The sequence below is a fragment of the Octodon degus genome, unplaced genomic scaffold (assembly GCF_000260255.1).
Source record: "Octodon degus isolate 3935 unplaced genomic scaffold, OctDeg1.0 scaffold00137, whole genome shotgun sequence".
Taxonomy (NCBI): domain Eukaryota; kingdom Metazoa; phylum Chordata; class Mammalia; order Rodentia; family Octodontidae; genus Octodon; species Octodon degus.
In genome coordinates this window covers 6,683,239-6,705,201 of record NW_004524713.1, presented here as the reverse complement: position 1 = coordinate 6,705,201, position 21,963 = coordinate 6,683,239, and the positions used below count along the sequence as shown (strand labels likewise).

General features: G+C 55.7%; 1 protein-coding gene across 12 annotated transcripts in view; it reads right to left on the bottom strand.

Annotated features, from left to right (window-relative positions):
- Positions 1-2,513: 2,513 nt before the first annotated feature.
- The window catches only part of Dab2ip (DAB2 interacting protein), a 195,781-nt gene continuing 176,331 nt past the window's right edge, over positions 2,514-21,963 (bottom strand). For 9 of the 12 annotated variants that reach the window (XM_023701607.1, XM_023701604.1, XM_023701611.1 and 6 more), the window contains 8 exons: positions 20,801-21,037; positions 18,956-19,157; positions 16,640-16,818; positions 14,022-14,910; positions 13,179-13,331; positions 11,551-11,744; positions 6,283-6,370; positions 2,514-5,575 (listed from right to left, as the gene is read on the bottom strand). In XM_023701607.1, coding sequence (XP_023557375.1) covers positions 5,408-5,575; positions 6,283-6,370; positions 11,551-11,744; positions 13,179-13,331; positions 14,022-14,910; positions 16,640-16,818; positions 18,956-19,157; positions 20,801-21,037 — 2,110 coding nt within the window. In that variant the 3' untranslated portion in view covers positions 2,514-5,407. The remainder of the gene's footprint in view (positions 5,576-6,282; positions 6,371-11,550; positions 11,745-13,178; positions 13,332-14,021; positions 14,911-16,639; positions 16,819-18,955; positions 19,158-20,800; positions 21,038-21,963) is intronic. The other 3 variants (XM_004641488.3, XM_004641487.2, XM_023701605.1) reach the window with 2 other exon arrangements.

The following is a 21,963-nucleotide window of genomic DNA, read 5'->3' as shown; positions in this document are numbered from 1 at the left end:
GAGAGCAGGAGGGGGCTACAGAGGGCAGGGGCTCACCTTCCCACCCCCTACTGGGCTTTGCACAGCCCTCTGCCTGCCTGGTGTCCCCACGGCCAGAGCACACCAGGCCCAGTGAGGGAAGAGCAGCTTCCCACCTGTGCAAGGCAGGAGCGCCCGGCCTGTGCCCTGGCGCTGCCCACCCCATGAGGCTCCGAGAGCTCAGGGCCTCGCTGGGTTGATCCGCACGTTCCAGCAGCTCTCCCTCTGCTGCTTCCTCACGTTCTCTTACCTCTTCCTACCTCCTGCTGCACTTTTGTCCTTCGAGGTGACAGCCCCTGTATTCCTTTGCTGTTAGGACAACGATGTTTGTGGGAGGACAAGAAATAAATGCACATGATCAAAATACCTTGTTTAATTAGAAGATTAATTTTTTTCTTTAAAAAAGTCTTGTTAGTTCAGTGTATCTTTTTGAAACCTAATTTTAAAAAAAGAAATTAACATTTATTACCACTGGCTGAAGTTCCTTATCGCAGTATACAGTTACTCTGGGTAATGCTGCAAGTTGCAGTCAGAAGGTACTTGGAACTTGATGTATCCCTGCTTATTAAACCTTACTATTCATTAAAATCTTCTAAGTTCTTTTTGCCTCCTTGATCTGTGACAAATTAATGTTGATGGTGTTAACCTCAAATTCAATTGTTTCTGTCCATTTTTCCTGTGTTTTCAGCAGTTTTTGCTTTCAGCTCACTCTTTTATCTAGAGGCCTATGGCCTTTTTACCTGTTATAAAGGTTTTTTTTTTTGTTTTTTTTTTTTTCTGTATTTAGGACAGGGTCTACAAGGTCTCACTACGTAGATCAGACTCATAGTGAGTCTCCTGTTTTCAGCCTCCCAAGCGCTGGGATAGCAGGTACGTACCACCACACCCAGCTTCAATCGCCATCTCAGTGTGCCCCATGGGCGGGGCCAGCACAGCATGCGGGGAATGGAACCCCTGCTGCTGCGCTCTGCCTAAGCAGGTGCTTTAGTCTGCTGAGCTGTCAGGCCAGCCCTTTACCTGTGTTATAAATGCTGCCGATTTATGAAGGGAAGTATTTCTCTAGGTCCCACTGATTGTGATTTAAGTTGTGTCACTTGTGTAGCACAGCCCCAATGAAGGATAACAGTCCCTGGTCACCAGGACAGGGGACAGCACTACAGAGGCACAGAGGGGTCCACAGCTTGGCACTGAGGGGGTTAGCGTGGGAAGTGAACCAGGTTTTCATGGGCTGGGTTAGAAGGAGGGGGAGGTGGCAATGGTGGGTGCCTGCAGATGGCACCGGGAAGCCTGGCTGAGGAAGGAGACAACACAGCTTGGGGCAGAGGAGAAGCCAGTCCTGGCACTGCAAGATCAGATGGGGAAAAGCCAGCAGCAAAGGACACAGAGGCTGAACCAGCAGGGGTACAGACCTGTGAGGGGCCGGCTGGAAAGGTGCAGGCCACATCTCACCTGTGCTTTGGAGACCGAGGGTAGCCAGGCTAGTGTGAGTCTGGGAACAGCAGGTGTCCCCATATGGGAGGATGCCAGGTGCTCAGGCGGGAGGGTGGCCTGGGAGACCTGCTGGGGACTAAATTTGGATTAACAAGGACAGAAAATGGAAAACTCCAGAGGAACAAACTCCAGAGGAGCATGGGGTGCACTGTGCAGGATTTCGGCTTTGTCCCACAGTGCTCCACACTGGTGTGGGCTGGAGCCTGGCTGAGGTGCTCCAACGATGCTGCCACGGGAGGGCCTGCAGGGCCTGGGCTCGGTGGGGAAGGCAGCAGACACCTCGGGGCTGGCGAGGAGGGGATGCTGGAGAAGGGCTTGAGGAGGAAAGACCAGGGTGCTGACGAGGGGCTGCGGTCACCCCAGGGACAGGGGCAGGGCTAGGGCTCCACTGCACCTTGCTGGCTGCCTGGTAGGGACAAAAGCCCTGGGGCCTGACCCAGAGGCTGGACCTTAGGGCCCCAGTCTCCAGCTGGAGCCAGAGTCCTCATGCAGGAGACAGACCCAGGGCTACAATTCAAAGACCAAGAGTGAGCAGGACCTGGGGCTGCAGGCCTGGGTGACAGGCGCAGCTGAGGGATCGCGGGGGCTGCTCTGCTCCCAAGGCAGGTCTTGGGCTCCACCTTGCAGGGGTCTCCAGTGTCACTGCCAAGCGTTGGAGATGTTGAGTCCACCTCAGGCATGACACGTTGGGGGGACACTGGGCCAAAGCTTGCCTGGTGTCTTCCCGAGAGCCTGCTCGGCTGTCTTCCATTTCACCTCCCAGATGACCATGGGACCGGCAGGGACCCGGCAGGCAAGCATGGGAGCCGAGGATGGTCTGTAAGGGGTCATCTACCCCATGCCCTCCACATCCGGGAGAAGGCAACAATCCCAGCCAGCCCTTGCCACACCTCCGCCCAGGCAGACAGCGTGGGACCCTCAGTAAAGCATAGGACCAGCCCAGGACTCAGAATCGCCCCTACAAAATCATCCAAGACACAGCTTAATGGAGAAGCGAGTCAGGCTTAAAATAGCTAAATAAATCTTTAATATTTCTAATTGCAAATGTACAGAAATTGCACAGCCACACAGAGTCTTAGAACACCAACACCTTTCTCTGTACATTATTACATGGTTAAGTCATGACTGGAGGGAGGAGCTCCAGCCAAACCCCAACGTTTGCATTTTTTCTTTTCACATACTTACAAAAATGGGGAGTGGGACGAAGTAGGGGTTTGGGGCGGCTTTGTTGCTGAGTGTGTAGAAAAAGAGGGGCTGTTTCCCTGGACAGTCAGGCTCCCACAGACAGGGAGTGGCGAGGGAGCAGTGGCCCTCAGGCAGGTACTCTGGGGAGGGGTCTGCATGGAGCTCTGGCCTGGATCCCCACCCCTCCCAGCAGTCATGAAGTCTTCCTACTGGAAGTTTGGCAGTTTCCTTCACCCTGAACATACAGGTTGAGCAAAAACAGTCAGGATACTGTGTTGGCAGGGGGAGGGGCGGCCTTCTCCAGCAGTCTGGTCTTAGTGGCCAGGGGCCTGGGGCTTGGTGTTCCCTGAGCAGGGACTGTCCCTCCTTCAGGGACAGACCTCTGGCAACCCACAGCAGGCAGGGCCCAGCCCTTGGGACGCAGGGTCTCTGGCCTCAGACAGGCGCCCCCTTTACTGGCCTTGCCTCTACCTGGAGAGCACGCAGCAAAGCCAACAAATAAGGGCCACAGGCAGGGAAAGACACAAACAGGAGATCCCAATGCTCTTCACCTTGCCCTGCACCAACCTCTAGGTTACAAACTACAGCACAAACCGTCGGGAGAGCAGCGGTCCCAGCAAGCCCTCGCAGCACCAGGACTAAAGGACTATGTACAACCCTTGGGTGAAATAGTTACATTACAGTCAAACACCAAGAACATTTACAAAAATCGCCAGACTTGCAATTAAGATAAAAATCTGTGAAGATTCTGTACACTTTTACAGTTTTTGCACTAGGTAAATAAGGCTCTCGGCCTGAGAGCTCACAAACCCGCTGAGGGCAGCCAGCACCACCACAGCGCCTGGTCCCCATGCTTGCCTGTCAAGGCCCTGGGGACCTCCCTGTATTGCTAAGAGGCGCTCAGTCCAAGGTCGCTCTACCAGGCGTGAGAGGCTAGGGAGGGAGGAGCAGGGCTCCTGGGTGTACAGAAGGATGACACTGGACCGGAAGAGGACACAACTGGAGCCAGGCCCCGCATCTGTAGCCATCCGCTCTGAACACGCAGGTGCAAGAGGAAAGGAGCAGGGACTGGGGTGGTGGTGGCAGGGCCCCAGCCGTACCTCCTTCCTTCCCCAGGCCGCTGACCTGTGGTGGCCCAGGCTCACCAGCTCCTGTCTCTAGCCTAACTGGACTGTAGGCTATGTCTAACAGCCCTTCACAGAGCAGCTGTCATCGCCTGGCCTCAGGCCCAAGATGGGGTACAGTGTGGCTCTGGGCCTCCCTTCTGGCACTTGTACCCTTCCTGGAGGGGACTCTGGCACCTGCTGGCCCCAGAGGTAGAGGTGGCAGTTCTTGCAGCTCACTCAGCCCTGGCTCTGCGGCCTGGGCAAAGAAAGGCCCCAGCTCCTGCCCTAGGTGACCCAGGGCTAGGGCTTGGAATCTGTGGGGCGCGGACGACCAGGGGCTGGGAGAGACCCCAGCTCTTCCCATTAGGTCCCGCAAGGGGGAGGGGCAGATATGCTACAGAACAGCCTAGAGCTGAGGAAAGCCAGCCCCAGCTGTGGGGTGCCCCTCCCCTGTCTGCAGCGCCTGGTCCTTGGCTGGGGGCCGGGAAGGGTGAGGAGGCGGCTGCACACACGGGGCCTGGTGCAGGCTGCTGCTGTCTTGGAGAGGGAGCAAGTCTACCATCCTCCAGGGCCGCTATTTCCCATGCAGTGCGCACGCTCAATTTAAAAGGCCCCTGTGTTCCAGCAAGCGAGCAAGCGGGCTTTTGTTTCTAATGCATACTGTGAAAGGAAAAAAAATCACAGTTATCCACCTTCTCAGGGCCTGCGGGCGCCAGAATTTTTCTTTATCTCAGATGTCCCATCACAGGAAAGATCACCTCTTTGGGGTGAGCACCAGCTTGCCGTTCCCACAGGGCCACTGTGCCCCAGATGCACGGGGTCCCAGGGCAGGGAGCTACAACGCACAGCACTACCTGGCCAGCTCTGCCCCACTTTTTGGCTCTGGGAGCCCCAGACCATCAGCAGAGCCCAGGTGGTAAGTGTGGGAGGCTTTGGTCTCCCTACAGGCTGGGGGGCCCCAGAAGAAAAGCCACAATCCTCACTGGTTTATTTGGCAATGTAGAGAAGGATGGGAAGAAGGTGTAGGGGTAAGGCTGGCACAGTTACAGGGGCAGGTGAACCTCAGTTCCTCACCACCGGAAAGGGCCCAGGGAGCTGCATGCAGTGCAGGTCTCGGGGCAGGGGACACAGAACCCTGCATCTGCGTCCCCCCTCTGCTTCCTGCATTTCAACTGCTCACCAACCTCTGGCCTCAGAGACCAGGGGAAGCCACAGAGGTGGCCCCTGGCCCCTCCCCATCAAGACTCCAGGCAGCTCCCTCCCCCACAAAAAGGGGGTACATGCACTTGGCTGGGTCAAGGAGGAAGGGGTGACACACCAAATTCAACGACCAAAGACACGAGCGTGGCAGGACCCCTCACCCCCACCAGGCTGCCCACGCCCCAGCGTGCAGTCTCTTCTGCCTGCACCGCACACGCTTCCTGGGTGCTGCTGCAGCAGTCTCTCCAGCTCCCTCTGCGCCACCTCCTGGACAGCGGACAGCGGACACCAGGTGGGGAAGGGGAGCACCTCAGCCTCTGGCCACCTGCGCTGGGGTTGCCACTGCGGGGCGCCTCCCAGGCCGAGACCTGCCCTGGGCCACTGCAGTCCCCCTCTCCTTGGGCAGGTTAACAATTGCTGCTGTTTCTGAACTCGCCGTTCTCGGTAATCTGCAATTTGGTAGGGTTGGTGGGGGAGATGCCGTTACGGGCTTGCATGCTGTACCTCTCTTTCAGCTGTGTCAGGGCACTCATGAGGCGGGCATTGGCAGCATCCAGGGAGGCGATGCGCTTCTCCTGCGGGTAAGGAGGGTGTCAGTGGGACACAGGGTGGGTTCTTGGACTGCAGGGGGGACAACCCCTCCTGGGGCCACAGGGTCTATGAGGAGCACTGGCTGGACAGAGGTGGGACCAGGGCACAGTGCGCACAGAACTGGATGACACTAGGCTGAGGAACAGCAGGCACTCCAGGAAGGAGGCTCCCACCACTGCTTCCACCTGCCGCAGCCCTAGCGCTGCTGCCTGCCAGAGGTCCTGAGCACGGGCACCTGGCCTGGTACGCATGTGTGGCACCCATAAAGCCACAGCTCCCTGTCTGTACATAACAAGGTCCCACCCACTCCCAGGCACCCAAGTACCCAGTACAGTTCCCTTCCTGATACAGTCTAAAGCAACAATGCTGAGCAAGAGCCCCCTGCTGTTTCTGCCCCACTGCCACCCAGCCCTGTCCACTCCCATGCAGCAGGTTCCACTTTTTTCTCAGCGTTTCTCACAAAAGACAATGCCTGCCCAGCTCTTCAACAGGGCAGGAACTGCCCACCCCTTGCCCAGCCTGTGCTATGTAGCTGCGTCTACTGAGACCACGGGTTTGACTTCTCAGAGTAGAGACTACCTCAGCTTCTGCAATGAGGGATGACTGGGAATGTCATCCCAAAGTCTTTCCTTCCCTGTCCCGGGCTGTCTACCTCCTGTGGCCCACCAGAGAGCCAGAGCCCTGACCCCACCTGGGCATCAATGATCTTCTGTTTAGAGTCCACGGCTGCTTGCATCTCTGCATGGTCCTTTTTCAGCTCTTCCTCCACGGACATCAACCTATGACAGATAGGGACAGTCAGGCTGGTGCTGGAGAGAGTGTGTGGTGAAGGAGTGGGCTTGTAGGAAACGTTCTCACACACAGTATGGAGGGGACACACTAGGAGAGCCACCTCCTTCACTTGCCAGGGCAGAGGACTCCAGCAACAGACATATCTGAGCCTGTTCCTTCCTTCTGTCCACTCTCTACCCCTAGCTCTGTCTCTGAACGCCCAGCTGCCCTGGAGCCAAGGTGGGTGTGGGGCAGGTAGTTCTGGCATAGAAGCGGGGGGGGGGGAAGCTCCTCAAAGGCTCTAAAACTTCCTGTTTGCATTCACATTCACTGAGGTTGGGCTCGGTGCTGGGCACTCCTAGTGCCAAGGTAGGTGAAGCACCCTCCGGATCACAGGCATCAAAGACAGCCAGCACATGCAGGTGCATGCTGCAGGGCTGCCAAGCTGGTGGGAGCTTGGGTCCCCGAAGCAGAGGAAAGGAAGTAGCTACTTCTCCTGGGGGCATGTGGTGTGCAGGTGGGATAAGCAGAGGCAAGGAGGAGTAGCACCCTCTATAAGCGCCCTGGCTTGGGGCATCACCTCTGCCCTGGCCTCATGTGGCCAGACTCCTAGACGCAGCACATGGCTCATGGTGGCCCTCCAACCCTGTCCTCTGGGTCAGGCGGTTCTCACTACCACTCTGCAGATCTCTGGTCCTGCTGCCCTGGGCTACAAGAACCCCCAGGCTCCAACCTCAGCCTGCTTTCTGTAGCCTGCTGACCACATCTCACCTGCTGCTCCTAAGCACCACCCCACCACTCTAACCCAGCCTGCTCCCGGCAGTGTACAGGGGCAAGGGTCACTGGGCAGGAGCAGCAAAGCCTGTCAGCAAACAGCTAGATTTACATTCTTGCCTTGAAAGTCAGCAGACAGACTAAAAGCCACAGACAATGCATGAAACTTGTCAGGTAAGCACAGTACAGTGATAAGAAGGAAACGGTAAGCTAAACCCACAGTCTGCAGGATGCAAGGGAGGACAGCCTCACAGCACTGAGCACGTGGGAAGCCCGGGGAGCCCAAGGAGCCCAGGAAAGTTGAGGGGAGCCCGAGAATCCAGGGGGGCCAGGGGAGCCTGGGTAGTTCAGGTGCAGAGTCTGTGGGGCAAAGCACCACACAGGGATCGTGCACCGACTTAAGTGCCAGGAGAACTCCCTGAGTCTTTGGACAAATTCTTACACAGACCTGTAATCATGTGAGAAAATTACCAGTAGGCTGGACAAGAACTACTAGCAAGGAGTATGCAGAACAATCCCAGGAGCAGCTCTCATTCCTTCCTACCTTTCTAGTGATGGGAACCTCTGGAGGAAACTGCCCCAGGGGTGTGGCCAAAGCAGGCCTGGCCCTACAGGCACCACCACAGCTTCAAACCAAACCTCAAAAACAAGTAGCCTGATTCCAAACACATTTAAAGCAACACAGAAAAACACCTAGCACCTAACTGTAAAATTCACACATCTGGCATCTAACCAGAGACAGGAAACTAAAACAGCCACGAGAAAAACTTGTAAGTGTAAGTAGACTCAAATGTTATGGATGACAGCATTAATAGGCAAACATATTAAAGCAGCTATTATACATACATTCTACACGCTGAAGAAAATACAAGCAGGATGAGGGAAAAAATAGAGGGGATTTAAGTCACAATGAGATTCTAGAGGTGAAAAATATAATGTGTGAAGCAAAAATTACAGTGTAGGATGAAGTAAGTAGCAAACTTAAAGGAAGTAAGGTAAAGCACAGGAAAAGGAAAACAATACAGCACCAGGGAGATGTGGGACAGTAAACAGCTCAATGTACTTGTTATGGGAGACCCAGACAATGAAAAGGGGAAAGACAGGACCTACAAGCCTAAACAACACAAAGAGAACTGGGCTTAGGGGGCCGGGGAGAGGGTTAGTAGAGTAAGTGCTTCCCTGGCAAGCGCAAGGACCTGAGTTCAATCCCTGGTTCTGAAAAAAAAGAAAAAAGAAAACCCGGCTGAGATAAGCCATCACAGAGCTGGTAAGTCAGTGATGGGGATAAATTATTACCTGTTTAGTGTGGGCATCAAGCCCAAGGCATTGTGCATGTCAAGCAATGGCTCCACCACTAAGCTACACTGCAGCCCAAGGAAAGTTACAAGCAGTATAGGACACACAGAATGACGCAGTCCCTGTCATCACAGTCTGAGGTAAGGGCCAGACTGAGCTCTCTGCCTGGTTCTGTGTGGTTGTTGTCATAGAAATAGCTGAACTGTGACAGCAGAGCTAAACACTGCAGGGAGACTGCACGGTCTGCCAAGCCGAACTCTCACCATCTCTACAGGAAGCCTGCCAGCTCCCACCCGGGCACCAGGGAGGTCGAGCTGATAATAAGCCAGGAAGGGCAACGCGGCAGAATCAGGAGATGCTGCACCCTAATCCATGCATAAAAATAAAGAGGTGCAACCAACAAGAAACAACATCATACTGAAGACTACATTAAACATAAATGGTCTAAATATTCCAAATAAAAGGTAGAAACTATTAGGTTAAATAAAAAGACATGACAATAAGGTAACTATAAATGAAACTTTTTATATAGTGCACAAGATGAGTGCTACGGTGTGAATACTTGTGTTCCCTAACAAATTTATGTTGAAACCTAAACCCCAAAGTGATGATGGTATTAACAGACGGGGCTCTGGGAGGATTTTATGTCATGAGGTCTGCCTCAGACTGGGCTGAGAGCCTTACAGAGGCCAGAAAAGCTTGCTCACCCCTCACCAGTAAGGAAAGGCCCTCACCAGTGTCTGGTGATCCTGGACACCTAACTTTCAGAACTTAAGCCATCAATACTCTGCTGCGTATAAATTACAGTCTAAGGTTGCAGTAGTCTGAATGAACTAAGGCAGTGGGTTAAAATGTAAGCACGGATAGGCTGGGGAGGAAGACAGCTCGGTGGTCTAAGCCCCTGCCCGGCAAGCGCAAGAACCCAGGCTCGATCCCTGGTACTACATGCCATGCTGGCCCTAGAACCCGGGCACACCATGCCAGCCACTGAAACTGGACACAGTAAGTAGCACATGCCTATAATCCCAGCATGGGGAGTCTGAGACAGGAGAAATACTGTGCGTCTGAGCTGCGTAGTGCGCCCCTGTGCCAAATAAATAAATAAAAGGACACACCAGACTTACTGAAGTCAAAAGGAAACAAGGGTGGCTATGTTAACAGATACCACAGAGTTCAGAGAGGGGAACACATGAGGGATAAAGAAGGAGAGTTTAGCCAGGTGGGGAGCACATGGTTGTAATCCCAGTACTCTGGAGGCTAAGGAAAAAGGATCTCAAGATCAAGTTCAGCGTAGGTAATTCAGTGAGAGGCAACTTGAGTGTCTCAAAATAAAAAATGTCGAAAGAGGCTTGGAATGTAGCTCAGTGAAAAGGCCCTGGGCTCCATCAGCAGTTACCTCAAAAGATAGACAGACGGACAGAAGGATGGAAAGAAAGAGCAAAAGATGTTTATAATAATAAAGGGGTCACTTCACCAACAGCACATAATAATCCCAAATGTACAGGGACCTGAGAATACAATAGCAGGGTAAGTAATACAAAAACGGCCTTTCCTCACCCACTGACAGGACAATATAAGAAGAGCAGACAGAAACACAAGGAAATCTACGAGATTGGTTAGGAGAAATAAACGTGTTAGGCTCAGTAGGGCACGAACTCCGGAGGGCATGCGCCTTTAGGGAGCACGCCCAGTGGGGCAAGGGGGCTGATACTTGTTGGAACCACACACAGGGGAGCCAAGGCTGGGTGAACAGTCTCTGGTCAAGGTGCACCATTTTACAATGAACAAAAGCACAGGTATGTGAAGTGAACGATGGTCAGGAAGAGACAGCAGGTGGACTGCACAGGAGGGATTTGGACAGGGTTTATTTGTGGACAAAACATGAAGTCAGGGAACTCCCTGGCTACCACACACCTGCTCAGCATGTCCAGGTGAGGGCCCTTGGACAGTACAAACAAGCTGTACATCCACGCCACCTCTCCTCTCATGCTAGCACTCCTGCCATAAGGATGTAAACTCCAGGACTGGCGGTGTGTGCTGTGCTGGAAGCTACACGGGGCAGTGCCCTCCTGTGCACGCAGGAAGGCAAGGTACACCCACCCTACTTCCAGGGCAGACGCAGGGACATGGGAGCCAGCGCAGGACCTGGGTAAGGTGTCAGTGAAGGTGACTCCCCTTGAAAACCCACAGCCCTCCAGATCCCATGCCCCCCAATCTGAGACCCTGAAACCAAACACACAAGGTCTAACTGAAAAATACTTAAATTTAAAAAATTTTGTTACAGTAAAATACACATTGCCATTGATCCCCAAGAATACTCATTCCGTCGCTCCTGCCACGATATGAGGCAGCTTGAGAAATCCTTTCTCGAGTGTCTGATGGTGCTGTGGTGGCTGACTGTGTCCTCAATGGATTGGGAGCGTTTACCTTCCACAGTCATTCTGACTGGAGGAAGTGGCAGGAGCGCGCAGCCGCAGCCCTGCCCGGTGAGCAAGGCAGTGAGCGTACTGTCACGGTGCCGGGAACCTGCTCTGCTGCTGGCCACACCTCGTAGAGACACTCAGAGGAGGACTTTCAGCACTGCTTCAGAAAGTGGCAAGAAGGAGGGGGAAGTGTGTCCAAAGCAAGGGGGTTTTTCAGGGAGCTACTGGTGATGGGTTTTTCACTGTAATAAAATTTTTACTGGAACACTCCGTGTTTTTAATCACAGCACGCATCGCAAACCAGCACCATCACCCCACATCCACACTGCTTCTCTTTGACAGCTGACACCGTGACAGGGCCCTGCCTAGATGCCCTCGTGAGAAATCTAGGGGTTGGGCTGCATCCTGCCCCCAACACCTGTGGAATGTAACCGATGCGCCCCTCTTCCTGCCCTAAGTGTGGTCTTCACTGTCTTTCCTGGCACCTCCCACCCAGCTTCCCGACTTCTCTGGGAGCTCAGGTACACTCTGCCTCTTACACAGACGCCCCCAGCCCCACTGCTGCACGCTACCTCAGCACTCAACTGCACTCGAGGCCTGCATCACTGGACCACTGCCTGCCACACCCTGCTTTCCCTCCGCAGGCCAGCCAGCCTGGGCCAGGAGCCTTGCGGGCAGGGGGCAGGCCACCTCACCTGCTGATGATGCCCTTCATCTGGATGTCCTTATCCTCTTGCTGCCGCCGCAGCCGCTCCTCACCCTCCTCCAGCCGCGCCTGGTACTCGAGCACCAGCTTCTGCGTCGTCTCCTCCTGGCACTTGAACAGAGTCTCATACTCCTCCAGCTTCTTGGTGGAGATTCGCAGCTTGTCCTGCAGCACCGCCAGGTCCTGCCAGGGAGGCAGCGTGCCATGGGCACAGTACCCAAAGAGTGCAGCACGTCAGCCTGTGCAGGCCCCTGGGTGGGCGGGAGCCCAACAGGAATGGAGCAGCAGCTGGGGTGAGACGCTAACCTGTCCCCACACAGTGCCTCTCCACTCAGCCCTAAGGGGGATACAGACTCAAACCCAAAGCTCAGGAATGAGGGCCCTTAACTCTTTGAAATAAGTGGAAGTACCAAGCTGTAGGACCTCTGTGGAGGGGAAACTCAGGCCCAGGTAGGTAACCAAGTCACATGCAGTCACTGTCTTCATGAGCCTAACAACACGGGATTGGGGCAGTGGGGACTCAGGATGGGGAGAGGACAGCAGGGAGATGAACAGTAGGGTGCTCTGGGCTCCAGACCTGACTCGGCCTCACAGGAACTAAGCAAGGCGCATGGGGCAAGAGAAGCCAGCCACATCAGGCTGCAGGCAGAGGCAGGGCTGGCCCAGGAAGCAAGAGGCCAGACTCCTGAGCACACAGGGCTATGGGAGGCAGCGAGCCTGGGCGAGGCTTCCTGCTTCCCATCAGGCTCTGGCTCTCTCTAGGAGCACTGTGGGTCACGTCTCCTGGTCCCTTCTCGCAACCATGGAGAAAGCAGGCAGATGCAGTGGATCGGGGTGGTAGAGGGTGGCAGATGCAGCATGGAGATGGACTGCGCCCGAGACCAGGGACAGGGAACACAGCCACCCTCAGCTGGGGCCCCATCTGAGAGGCGCGACGGGGTGAGAGCACCAGAGGAGTGGGTAGGCAGCTGCCTTTCTCAGGAGCCTTACACCACTGGCTCCACCATCAACCTGGGTTTGGGCTCTCAGAACAGCTTAGATCCCAGGACGCTGCCACACAGGAAGATCTGGGAGGATGATAGAGGTGCTCAACAGCCCCAAATGCTGACAGTACATGCAGGGTTTAGAAAACATCCTGCTGGCCATCTGCCTACACCCCACCTTGGTGACTCGGCTCTTTTCCAGATCCTGGTGAAGACCAGCAATAATAAGGGCCAGGCTTTTGGGAGGTACCAGCTTGGAGGACCACGGGCCTGGGCGGGGAGTGGGCTCTCCCAACTGTCCCGGAGACCCCTGCCTCTGCCTCCTTGTGCACGAAGGGCCCCAACCCTTGGCATCCAGTCCCTGAGCCCCAGATTTCCAGCAGCTCAGCAGAGCCCAGGATAGCGGTCCTCTCAGTTCTGACCATCAGGTAGCTGGGGCTTGGCCCATACCATTTCCTGGGGACCACTGTGTAGCCTGTACTAGAAGCCTCGGGCCTGCACTACATCCCTCTTGCTGCTCTCCTCCAGGTCCCACTACGTGCTGTCCTCACATGGGACAAGGGGCGGGAGGGGACTGGCCAACGGCCGGATCCAGCAGCCCCACCCTGCCCTCCCTGCCCAGGGCCAGCTTTACCTTTTCTGCTTGGCTGAGCTCCTCCTTACTCCTGAGCCTATCCCTGTGGGGGGGGTCTGGGCCCAGGCCCTCGTCTTCTAACAACTGCGCATTCATGGTCAAGAGCCAAGCGGCCGTGCGGTCCAGGGCATTGGGGCTCACGGGTGAAGGGCCCTACGATGAAACACAGCTGTAAGGGGCTGCAGAGAGGCAGCCAGGGCAGGGAGGACGGGAGGGGCTGTACTGGGTGAGCCACAGGGTCAAGGGCTCAGAGGACAGTGGCAGAAGAGGAGACCTCCAGCTGCCTGAGCACCTCCATGGCAAGATCTGTCTCTGGATGGCAGCCAGGGGCAGTCACTCTGCTGCCACCAAGGATGCCTTCACAGGCCAGGCTAAGAGGCTGTGTTCGGCTGGACAGCCAACGCAAAGCACACCTAGCCCTGTCCTGCTACAGTCTTTAGGTGACAGAGGCTGCCCACCCTCCTAGCACCTGCAGCTAGGGCTGGCTCAGCCTGTGCAAACCTTTGGGGAGACAGCGTTTGGCCAAGAGGGGAAGGCAGATTCTGGCTCTGGTGGGAGGTTTATCAGGTAGGAAACTAGAGATGGAGGCTGACACATTGCTCCCTGACTCCAGGCTGTCCTTGGAACCTGCAGAGGGCACTGGCATTCCTTAAGGCCACAGTGTCCCTGGTTCCCAGGGTAGGGCAGTGCATGTGGCAGGCCAGTGGACTGGATGGTTGCAGCGTCACTCAGCATGGGATGGCAGCTGGGTGCAAGTGGAGTGAAATGACAGGGGAGGAACATGATGTGGGGTGCGACAGTGGGTGCCCGGAGCCGCCCTACCCACGCACCCGCAGCACTGACCTGCTTGTGCACCGCACGCGGCTTCAGCTCGGGACTGTCCCCCTTGGAGGAGGAGGACTGCTGCCGCAGCCGGGCCCCAGGACCAGCCCAGTCGGGCGAGGCTGATGCGAGGGTTCCGCTTGAGGGTCGTGGGTACTGTAGAGTGCTCAGCAGGGTAGGAGGCGTCCGGCCCCGGGGGGCAGGTGGCGGCGGCGGTGGTGGAGGCGGCGGCTGGTCGATTCTCCGCTGAGGACCTGCACTGTTCTGCCGAGGCACCGTAGGCTGCCCACCCTTCTCAGTTAGTGACATCTGCCGCCGTGCCAGCTCACCAGGCCGCCGCACCAGCTCGTCTGCAGCAGTGCCGAAACTTCCCAGCTTGGCAGCAGCTGCCAGCTCTTCACTGTTGCTGTGAGAGCTCAGGGAGCTGTGGCCCTCAGAGCCTGAGTCTCCAAGGCCGCGGGGTGACAGCGGCAGGCCAGCCGCCATCTGGTACACAGGGTTCTGGAAGGAGAGTGGTGCCAAGAGCTGAGGCCGGCCTGGTGCGCCCTCGGAGGTGCCTGGCGTGGTTGGTGTCTGGCCTGCCCGCCGCACAGTGGCCAGGCCTGCCAGGCTCACTGGCGCTGCCCGGGACGGCCACCCAGCCACCAGCTGAGCTGCAGGGGCCTGCCCATCAGCAGGAAGGACGTCAGGGCCCGCTGGAGAGCCCGCCTCCCCATCCAGCGCGCGGGTATCTTGGAGGTCCACCATGGACAGGCTCTTGCCGCCGTTGGCCATCTGGAGATCAGGCTCGTTGGCTTCTGAGTAGCTCGAGCTGCGGGCAGGTGAGGGCTGGACCCCGGAGGACCTTGTGACAAAAAACAAGTCCTTGTTTTCGGGGGTTGGAGACGGTAACCGGGTGAAATCTATCAGACTGCAGGGAGACAAGCACACACAGGGAAAAAAGGGGAAGAGAAGAACTGTGAGAGCAGCCACGCAGGCCCACATCAGCAGCACCTGCCCACCTGCCAGGACCTGGCAGCCTGAGCCAGGGCTGGGGAGGTAGGAGGGGGAGGGTTGTGGGGACCGGTGGCTGAGATGGCTGCTCTGGCGCAGAACCTCCAAAGACTAGCTCTGCTACTCCAGGCCAGGCTTCCCGAAGGCCCCTTCCCTGCCCAGCTGCACAAGATAAAGGGCGCTGGGGCCCATCCTATCCTGCTCTGGAAACCCCCTGCACTTAAACCTGAGCCCTCAGCTCAGTAGCTCTGTTATCCACATGCAATGCATCACCAGCCCTAATTTCTAAGTTGCAGGGGCTCCCACTCTGTCTCTTCCCACTTGTTTCTCATCAGAATGATAGCCCATGGGGGCCTAGTGAAACCTCCGCCTGCCCAGCCTCCTGCCACTCCCAATTTGATTGGCAGATGGAGGCTGGTGTTCTGTAAAAAACAGAATCAGAGGAGGAGCTATTAAGGGCAGGAGGGAGGTCGATGGGTCTGAACCTGTGCAGAGGGCTGCACCCTTCTCTGGCCCACCAGGCACCCTAGTCTCCCCCAGTGCCACACCTGTCTGATCCTCCCCAAAGGCCCAGCGCTGCTGTGGAGGGGTCAGCGGGGCTGCAGAAGGACGAACATGGGGGTGAACACATCGATGTGGGGGGAGGCAGCAATGATGTGCAGCAGTCTGACAAGGGCTTAGAATGAAGATCAGAGTCAGATTGCCTTGGGTGGGTCAGACACCAAGGCCTCCCATGGGGCAGCTGAGGTACCTGGTGGTGCCACAGCACTCGTGACAGGGAAGAGCTGGACAATGGCCCAACCAGGGTCTAAGCTGCCCATGCTGCACATCCTGTGAGTTTTCGCAGCACCCACACTCAGAGGCCTTCCCAGCCTCTTAAGTGTATCCCCACCTGAGCTCTGCCTCATGCCCCTGCTCTGCCTCACCTGGCAGGTTAAGGGAGCAGAGCCCCAACATAACATTCAGAGGAACAAGCCCCACAGCCCCCTTGGGCAGCTAGCTCTAGACCCACTACTAATGTCCAACGTCCTCCTCTGACTCAAAGGTGCCCTGTGCCTGCCTCAGACTGAGGCCACACTACCCACCACGCTGCTCTGCCCTCCTCATAAGCCAGCCTAAGGAGCACCACCGGTGGGGGGGGGGGCATGAGGAGTGGAAGGCAGCTGCGAATGAAATGTTTCTCTCTGACTTAAGCCTTCTGGAGCACCTGCCCTTGTCTCCTTCCTCCGATGGGCTGCGGGCTTAGAGGTGGGGCTCAGCACCTCTATGTTCTTGGGCTCCCAGGCACAAAGCCTGGCAGTCACTTGAACTCTTACAGGCTCAGGAAATGCACCAGGGATCTGGAAGTTCTGGACACCCTGAACAGAGGCTGTCTTTCTCCAGACCTCTGCTGGTGGCTGGCCTTTTACCTAGAAGGCCTCTCCTAAGTGCAAATGCTACTTTTCCTAAAAAGCTCAAAAATCCTTCCCTGATCTTTCCCAAGCAGAGGTGCACTGCTTATGGCCTGAGCCACACATTTTGAGGCTGATGAGGCTTGTGCTGCAAACGTGTAACATGGTATCCTCCACCTTATCTGGGACTGCAGAAGGGCCAGCTGCCTAGGGGGCACTGTAACCCGCCACACCCAGCACACAGGCAGCTCTTACCCAGACAGATCATTCTCGATCACCATCTTCTGCAGCCCAGCAGAGATGCTGCTGCTGCCAGAGCCTGGGGTGGAGGCCAGATCGTTGGTCCCCGGGAGTGGCCCGCTGCCTGGGGTGCTCAACGCCGTGTGGACGTCCCTTAGGATCCGAGGCAGGGGTCCCAGTTTGGATACGATATTCTGCAAAAACATGGCACAAGGCAGACGTGACTTACTGGGGAGCCTTGAGGGGCCAGGAGCACTATAGCCTAACTATAGGTGGCTCAGAACTACTGAGGAGCTCATCAGAAATGCAGGCTGCTGACCCCAGCAGGAAGACCCAGCAGGTCTAGCAAGAGCTGAGCTCAGTGGTCTGTAATGTGTATTTGTCACCCATTCCCCAGCTATTTCTGGACAGATACGTAAGGCCACAGGGAGGGAGGATGACCTAGCCCATGCACCACCTCTGCAGCCACATACGGTCCTGGCACATGGACACAATTTATCTCGCCAGTCCCCTAGTGGTGGACAGTTGGATTGTCCTAGCTTTTCACTGAAACCAGTCGGCTGCAGTCACAGGCTGTGAGCTTTGCTCATTTATAGCTACCTTAGGCTGAGAGACACATGGAAAGGGAAGTGGAGCCAGAGGCCAGGCCTCTCCCTGCCTCTGGTCCCCAGCCCTGCCCTGTGGTGTCCACCAGTTACTTTCACTGCTACCTTGCCCTGATATCCCCAGAGGAAAGCCCACTTGGAATCCCAGAATTTCCATTCCACACCGTGCTACCCAAGAGGCTTCTATGGCAGCCCTTTCCCACTCCCTGTTCCTTAAAAGGGGCGGGGCCTGGCCCCCTCTGACGCCTGAGGCCCCGTGAGAACGGCCAGGCAGAGCAAACACCACTGAGCACTGCTCAGAGGGCAGTGCCTGGGTCCTACCGAACCTTGTTGCCATGGTTTTGACATGCTGAAGAGGACAAGGAGCTAAACAAGGGGCAGGAGCACTGCTTTTACAAAAAGTCCTTTGTACAAATAGGTGAACACAAAGTATGAAAACTTACAGTCAACACAGTAGACTTGCAGAGGCAGTCAGGCACACCCTCCCTACACCCTATCCGCTGTGTAACACACTCCATACTTTCTGCCTGGTTGTGAGATCCCGGGCCAAGCAAGTGGTGGCAGTGAAAGTAACTGGTGGACACCGCAGGGCAGGGCTGGGGACTGGAGGCAGGGAGGGGCCTGGCCTCTGGCTCCACTTCCCCTTCCAAGTGTCTCTCAGCCAAAGGCAAGTGGCTATAAATGAGTGAAGCTCACAGCCTGTGACTGCAACCGACTGGTTTCAGTGAAAAGCTGGGACAACCCAAGTGTCCACCACTAGGGGACTGGTGAGATAAATTGTGTCCATGTGCCAGGACCGTATGTGGCTGCAGAGGTGGTGCAGGAAGCAATGAGGGGGAAAGAGGCCCACAGCGTGCGTGAGAAACACATGCAGCAGTGTACACAGCAAGCTCTCACCTGAAAACAAACTTAGAAATGAGGAGAACCGCACATGCTTGTGTACAACTGTGTTCCCGCACTTGCAAAAATGTGTGCAGAGGGCTGCATACCAGAGTGGCTACTTCAGGGGTGGGCTGAGAGGCCTTCTAGCTGAGTTTTAGGTTACTTTTGTAAGGTGGTCCCCTGGAGCTCTGGAAAGTGAGGCAGTTCTTGCAGAGCCAGCCCTTAAGGCCAAGGACCTGCAGCTCATCATGTGGCTGAGGCCACTGGGGGCTCGGGCAGAGGCTTGGGAGGAGGCTCAGTCCAGGCGACGGCAGCAGTGTCAGAGGTGTTCAGGGAACAAGCCTGTCAGTGACAGCTGAGGGCAAGTCTAGAGAGGCTTGTGTGTTTGGCTTTGCAGCACTAAGGGCTGAATGTGGGGCCTCACATGTATAAAGTTCGGGCTCCTTACCTCTGGAAAGGTCTAAACTGTCTACATGGCACCTAAGTACAGCATCTTAGAGTCCATCTTTTTTCCATCTGAGTGGCTACAAAACTCAGAGCAAGGACATGTTTAGTGACATGGCTAAGTCTCATTCCCAGGAACTGGGCAGGGAGCCACAGACCCAGCCAACACTGCTGAGGGAACACAGTCCTCACCCATTAATAAAAGAACTTAAAAACAGAGGCTGGAGACCCCTGGTGCATCCTGCAGGGCCTGGGCTAGAACCCAGAGCTGCTGGCACCTGGGCTGGCCGATGCGGCCACAAAGGCAGACCCTCTGACTTCACGGCTATGCTGGAAGGTAGAGCACCAAGGTGAGCTCTGCAGCGGCCCTGAGCCCCGCCCTGCCCCCAGCCTCAGGTACCTGCTCCAGCTGGCTGACCGCCTCCCAGAGCAACGAGTGCAGGCTAGAGAGTTCACGCCCCAAGTCAATGTAGCCCTCAAAGCCGGCTGTGTTGGAGATGGTCTCGGGGTTGGAGATCTCCAACAGGAAGCGCTGCATGTTGGTCCATTCGTGCTCCAGGAACTGGTTCATGAATGACATGTACTCTTCTTTGCTGCCAAACCTAGAAACAGTGTGCGACAGGTGAGTCCCTTTACCCTGAGCTACCTGTCCACACCTCTGGCTACATCCCCTCACCCACTGAAGCTGTCTCCCACAGCACTTGCCCTCTAAGAAATGAGCCTGCTATGGCCAGGGCAGTTCTTTCTCAGGGCCAAGACCAATGATTCTTTCTGACCTTCACTCATAGGACCAGAATGTCCCCTCCCTGTCCCCCTATCCACTAGAGTCTCCTTACTCTTACCTCCAGGTTACAGTGCCTGGTGCCCAGATGTTTTGCAGAGCCATGATTGGACAGGGTTTCTCAACTGAGCTCTCAGGGCTCCCATGAAGTCCCTCTGACTCAGCCTGCTCAGCTGGAGTCGCCAGTGGCACCCAGCTCAGCCTCTACTCCCAAGCTCTTTCTCCTAAGTGGAGGCACCAGCAACCCCGTCCTCCTCCTCATTCCCCAGGGGCAAGACCTGCTGACTGTTCTAGTCAACCTGCCCTCTTCCTTTGCAATCACTGCCTCCTGTACCACTTCCCTTCCCCAGTACTTCTGCCATTTTTGCTGAAACACAGTTGTTCTGTCCTCTCAGGTCTCCCAGCTGCCAGTTCTGCATCTTTGCAGGAGGTCTTTTCAGGATGCAGGATGCAGAACAGGTAAGGCCAGCCTCTCCCTTAGTGACTCCCATGACCAGTGTGACCTTCAGGTCCCTGCTGTCCTCTTGGGCTTTGTCTCCTGTTTCTCCTGGCCTGACACTTGAGGCTCCAAATTTTGCAGCCTCTGTCCTGCTGCTCTTTGTGAAGCTGGATGAATGCCTCAATCTGACACAGCTGGGAGTCGTGCCACCTCAGTGGCCTCCCATCTTGTCTCCACCAGCCTAGGGTCCTCCTGAGACACTGGAGTGTGTCTTGGCCGCTGCCTTGCTGCTTGTCCCCCAGGCCTCCAGGCTAATGTGCTAAGCTCTTGGGGGCTGGAGCCAGGGCTGACTCATGTTTGCACAGTCAGGCCCAGCACGGATACAGCTCTGGAACCAGGAACAGTCCACGCTTTGTGAATGAGCAAAGATGACCCAGCCCTTTCCCTGCCACCCACTTACTCTGAGAATGCAGCCAAAGAAACCAGATTCATTGAGCAAAGACATCCACCAACCTGTGATGGATGGAGACCCCCCGAGTCCCCAGCCACTTAAGGGCGCAGAGAAGACACACAATGCTCCCCTTGGAGGAATATTAATCATTCATTTTGAAACTGAGGTTAGGAATGTTAAAGGATATGGGAGAATCCTTATGATGAACATTAATTCAACAGCAGAAGGGAAAAATGACTTGCTTTCTCATCTTTAAAAAACAAGGATCTAATGGTGTTTGTAAATAGGATATCAAGTCCGCATCTTGTACAGCAATTAACCACTAAGTAGAATATATGCAGTGTGTTAATTACTGAAACTGTCCTACCGATTTGATTTGAAACTGTCTCACTGCTATTTGTTTATCAATAAAATTATGGCAAAAAAATAAAATAAAATAAAAAACAAGGAAACATCAAAGTGGTGGGAACTTTTGGTAGGAGGAGGGGCACTGGAGGAGGTGCTGCTTTGAAATAAAGGGAGGAAATGACAGGGACGTGTCACCCTCGCCCAGGACCAGGACAGCAACACTCACTTGGCAAAGTTGGCCAGGTTCTGAGTGACCTTGGCGATGAGTGTGAGAGTGCGGGCGGTGCGGTCATCGGGATACTCCTGCAGCAGGTTGAAGAGGGAGGGCGACATGATAGCTGGACAGAGGAAGCGCAGAAAGAGGGAGGCACTGATGAGCCGCTCACTGATGTCAGGCCGGCCTCGGCTGCTGCACTCTTGTCGCCAGGAGGCAAATACTTCTTTCAGCTCCCGTGGGAAGACACTGCAGGCACAGACGAGGGTGGGCGAGGAGGTCAGGTATGCAAGCTGGTTCTGGCTTATGCAGAACCCTTTACACTACCATTCCTCGGCCGGCTGGTCACCCACCAGGCAGGGGACCATACAGGGGAGCAGCCAGCTGCCACACAAGAGTAAGTTCAGTCTTCACAGGCTCTCACCCAAGGGCCAAGTGGACCAGGAAACAGGCACGGGGAGCCAGCTACGTGCTCCAACCTGAGCCCTGACACAGGCCACGCGGAACCTCCCTCCTCCTCCCAGGGGGTGACACAGCTCTCCACCCAAACAGAAGGTAATGCTGTGTGAGCAGAGTGAGGAAAACAACAGGGAGAAACCGCTGCTCCCTGGGTCCCCATCACTGGCTTCGGGACTCACTCTGTCTGCCAGAACAGGGTCATAGAACCTCAGGTTTGCCAGGGAGCTTGAGATGACTGGGAGAGGACATACCCTTAACCACAAGGCAAGGACACAGCTCTGTGCTCTGCACTGGGGAGGAACAGGCAGCAGTGACTTCCCCAGGGCAACACGGGGAAAGGGCAGCTGGGATGCTAGCTTGCTCCATGGGCACCAAAAGCTGCCACACTGAGGCTCTATCCGGCCAGTCTTTAAGTCTTTTTCCTACCTTTTTGCCCTAAAAAATTCACCTCCCACTTGGGGACAGACGAGGCCCTGGTAATCTGAGGATGGCTATCCAATATTCTCGGGGTGACCTCACTGAGGCTCTGGTTGACCCTGGCCCTCCTGAGCTTTTATCTCCTGTCCCCTCCACTGAGAGCAGGCTGCCCTACCAAGTCCAAGGACGCCTCTGCAGGCTGAAGCACAGAGACCACAGAAGGGCTGACCAGCCTCAACTGTCAGGGCTGCTCCAGAGGAAGCAGAGGGGGTCGTAGTCCTGGCCCCTGTAGCGCCTGG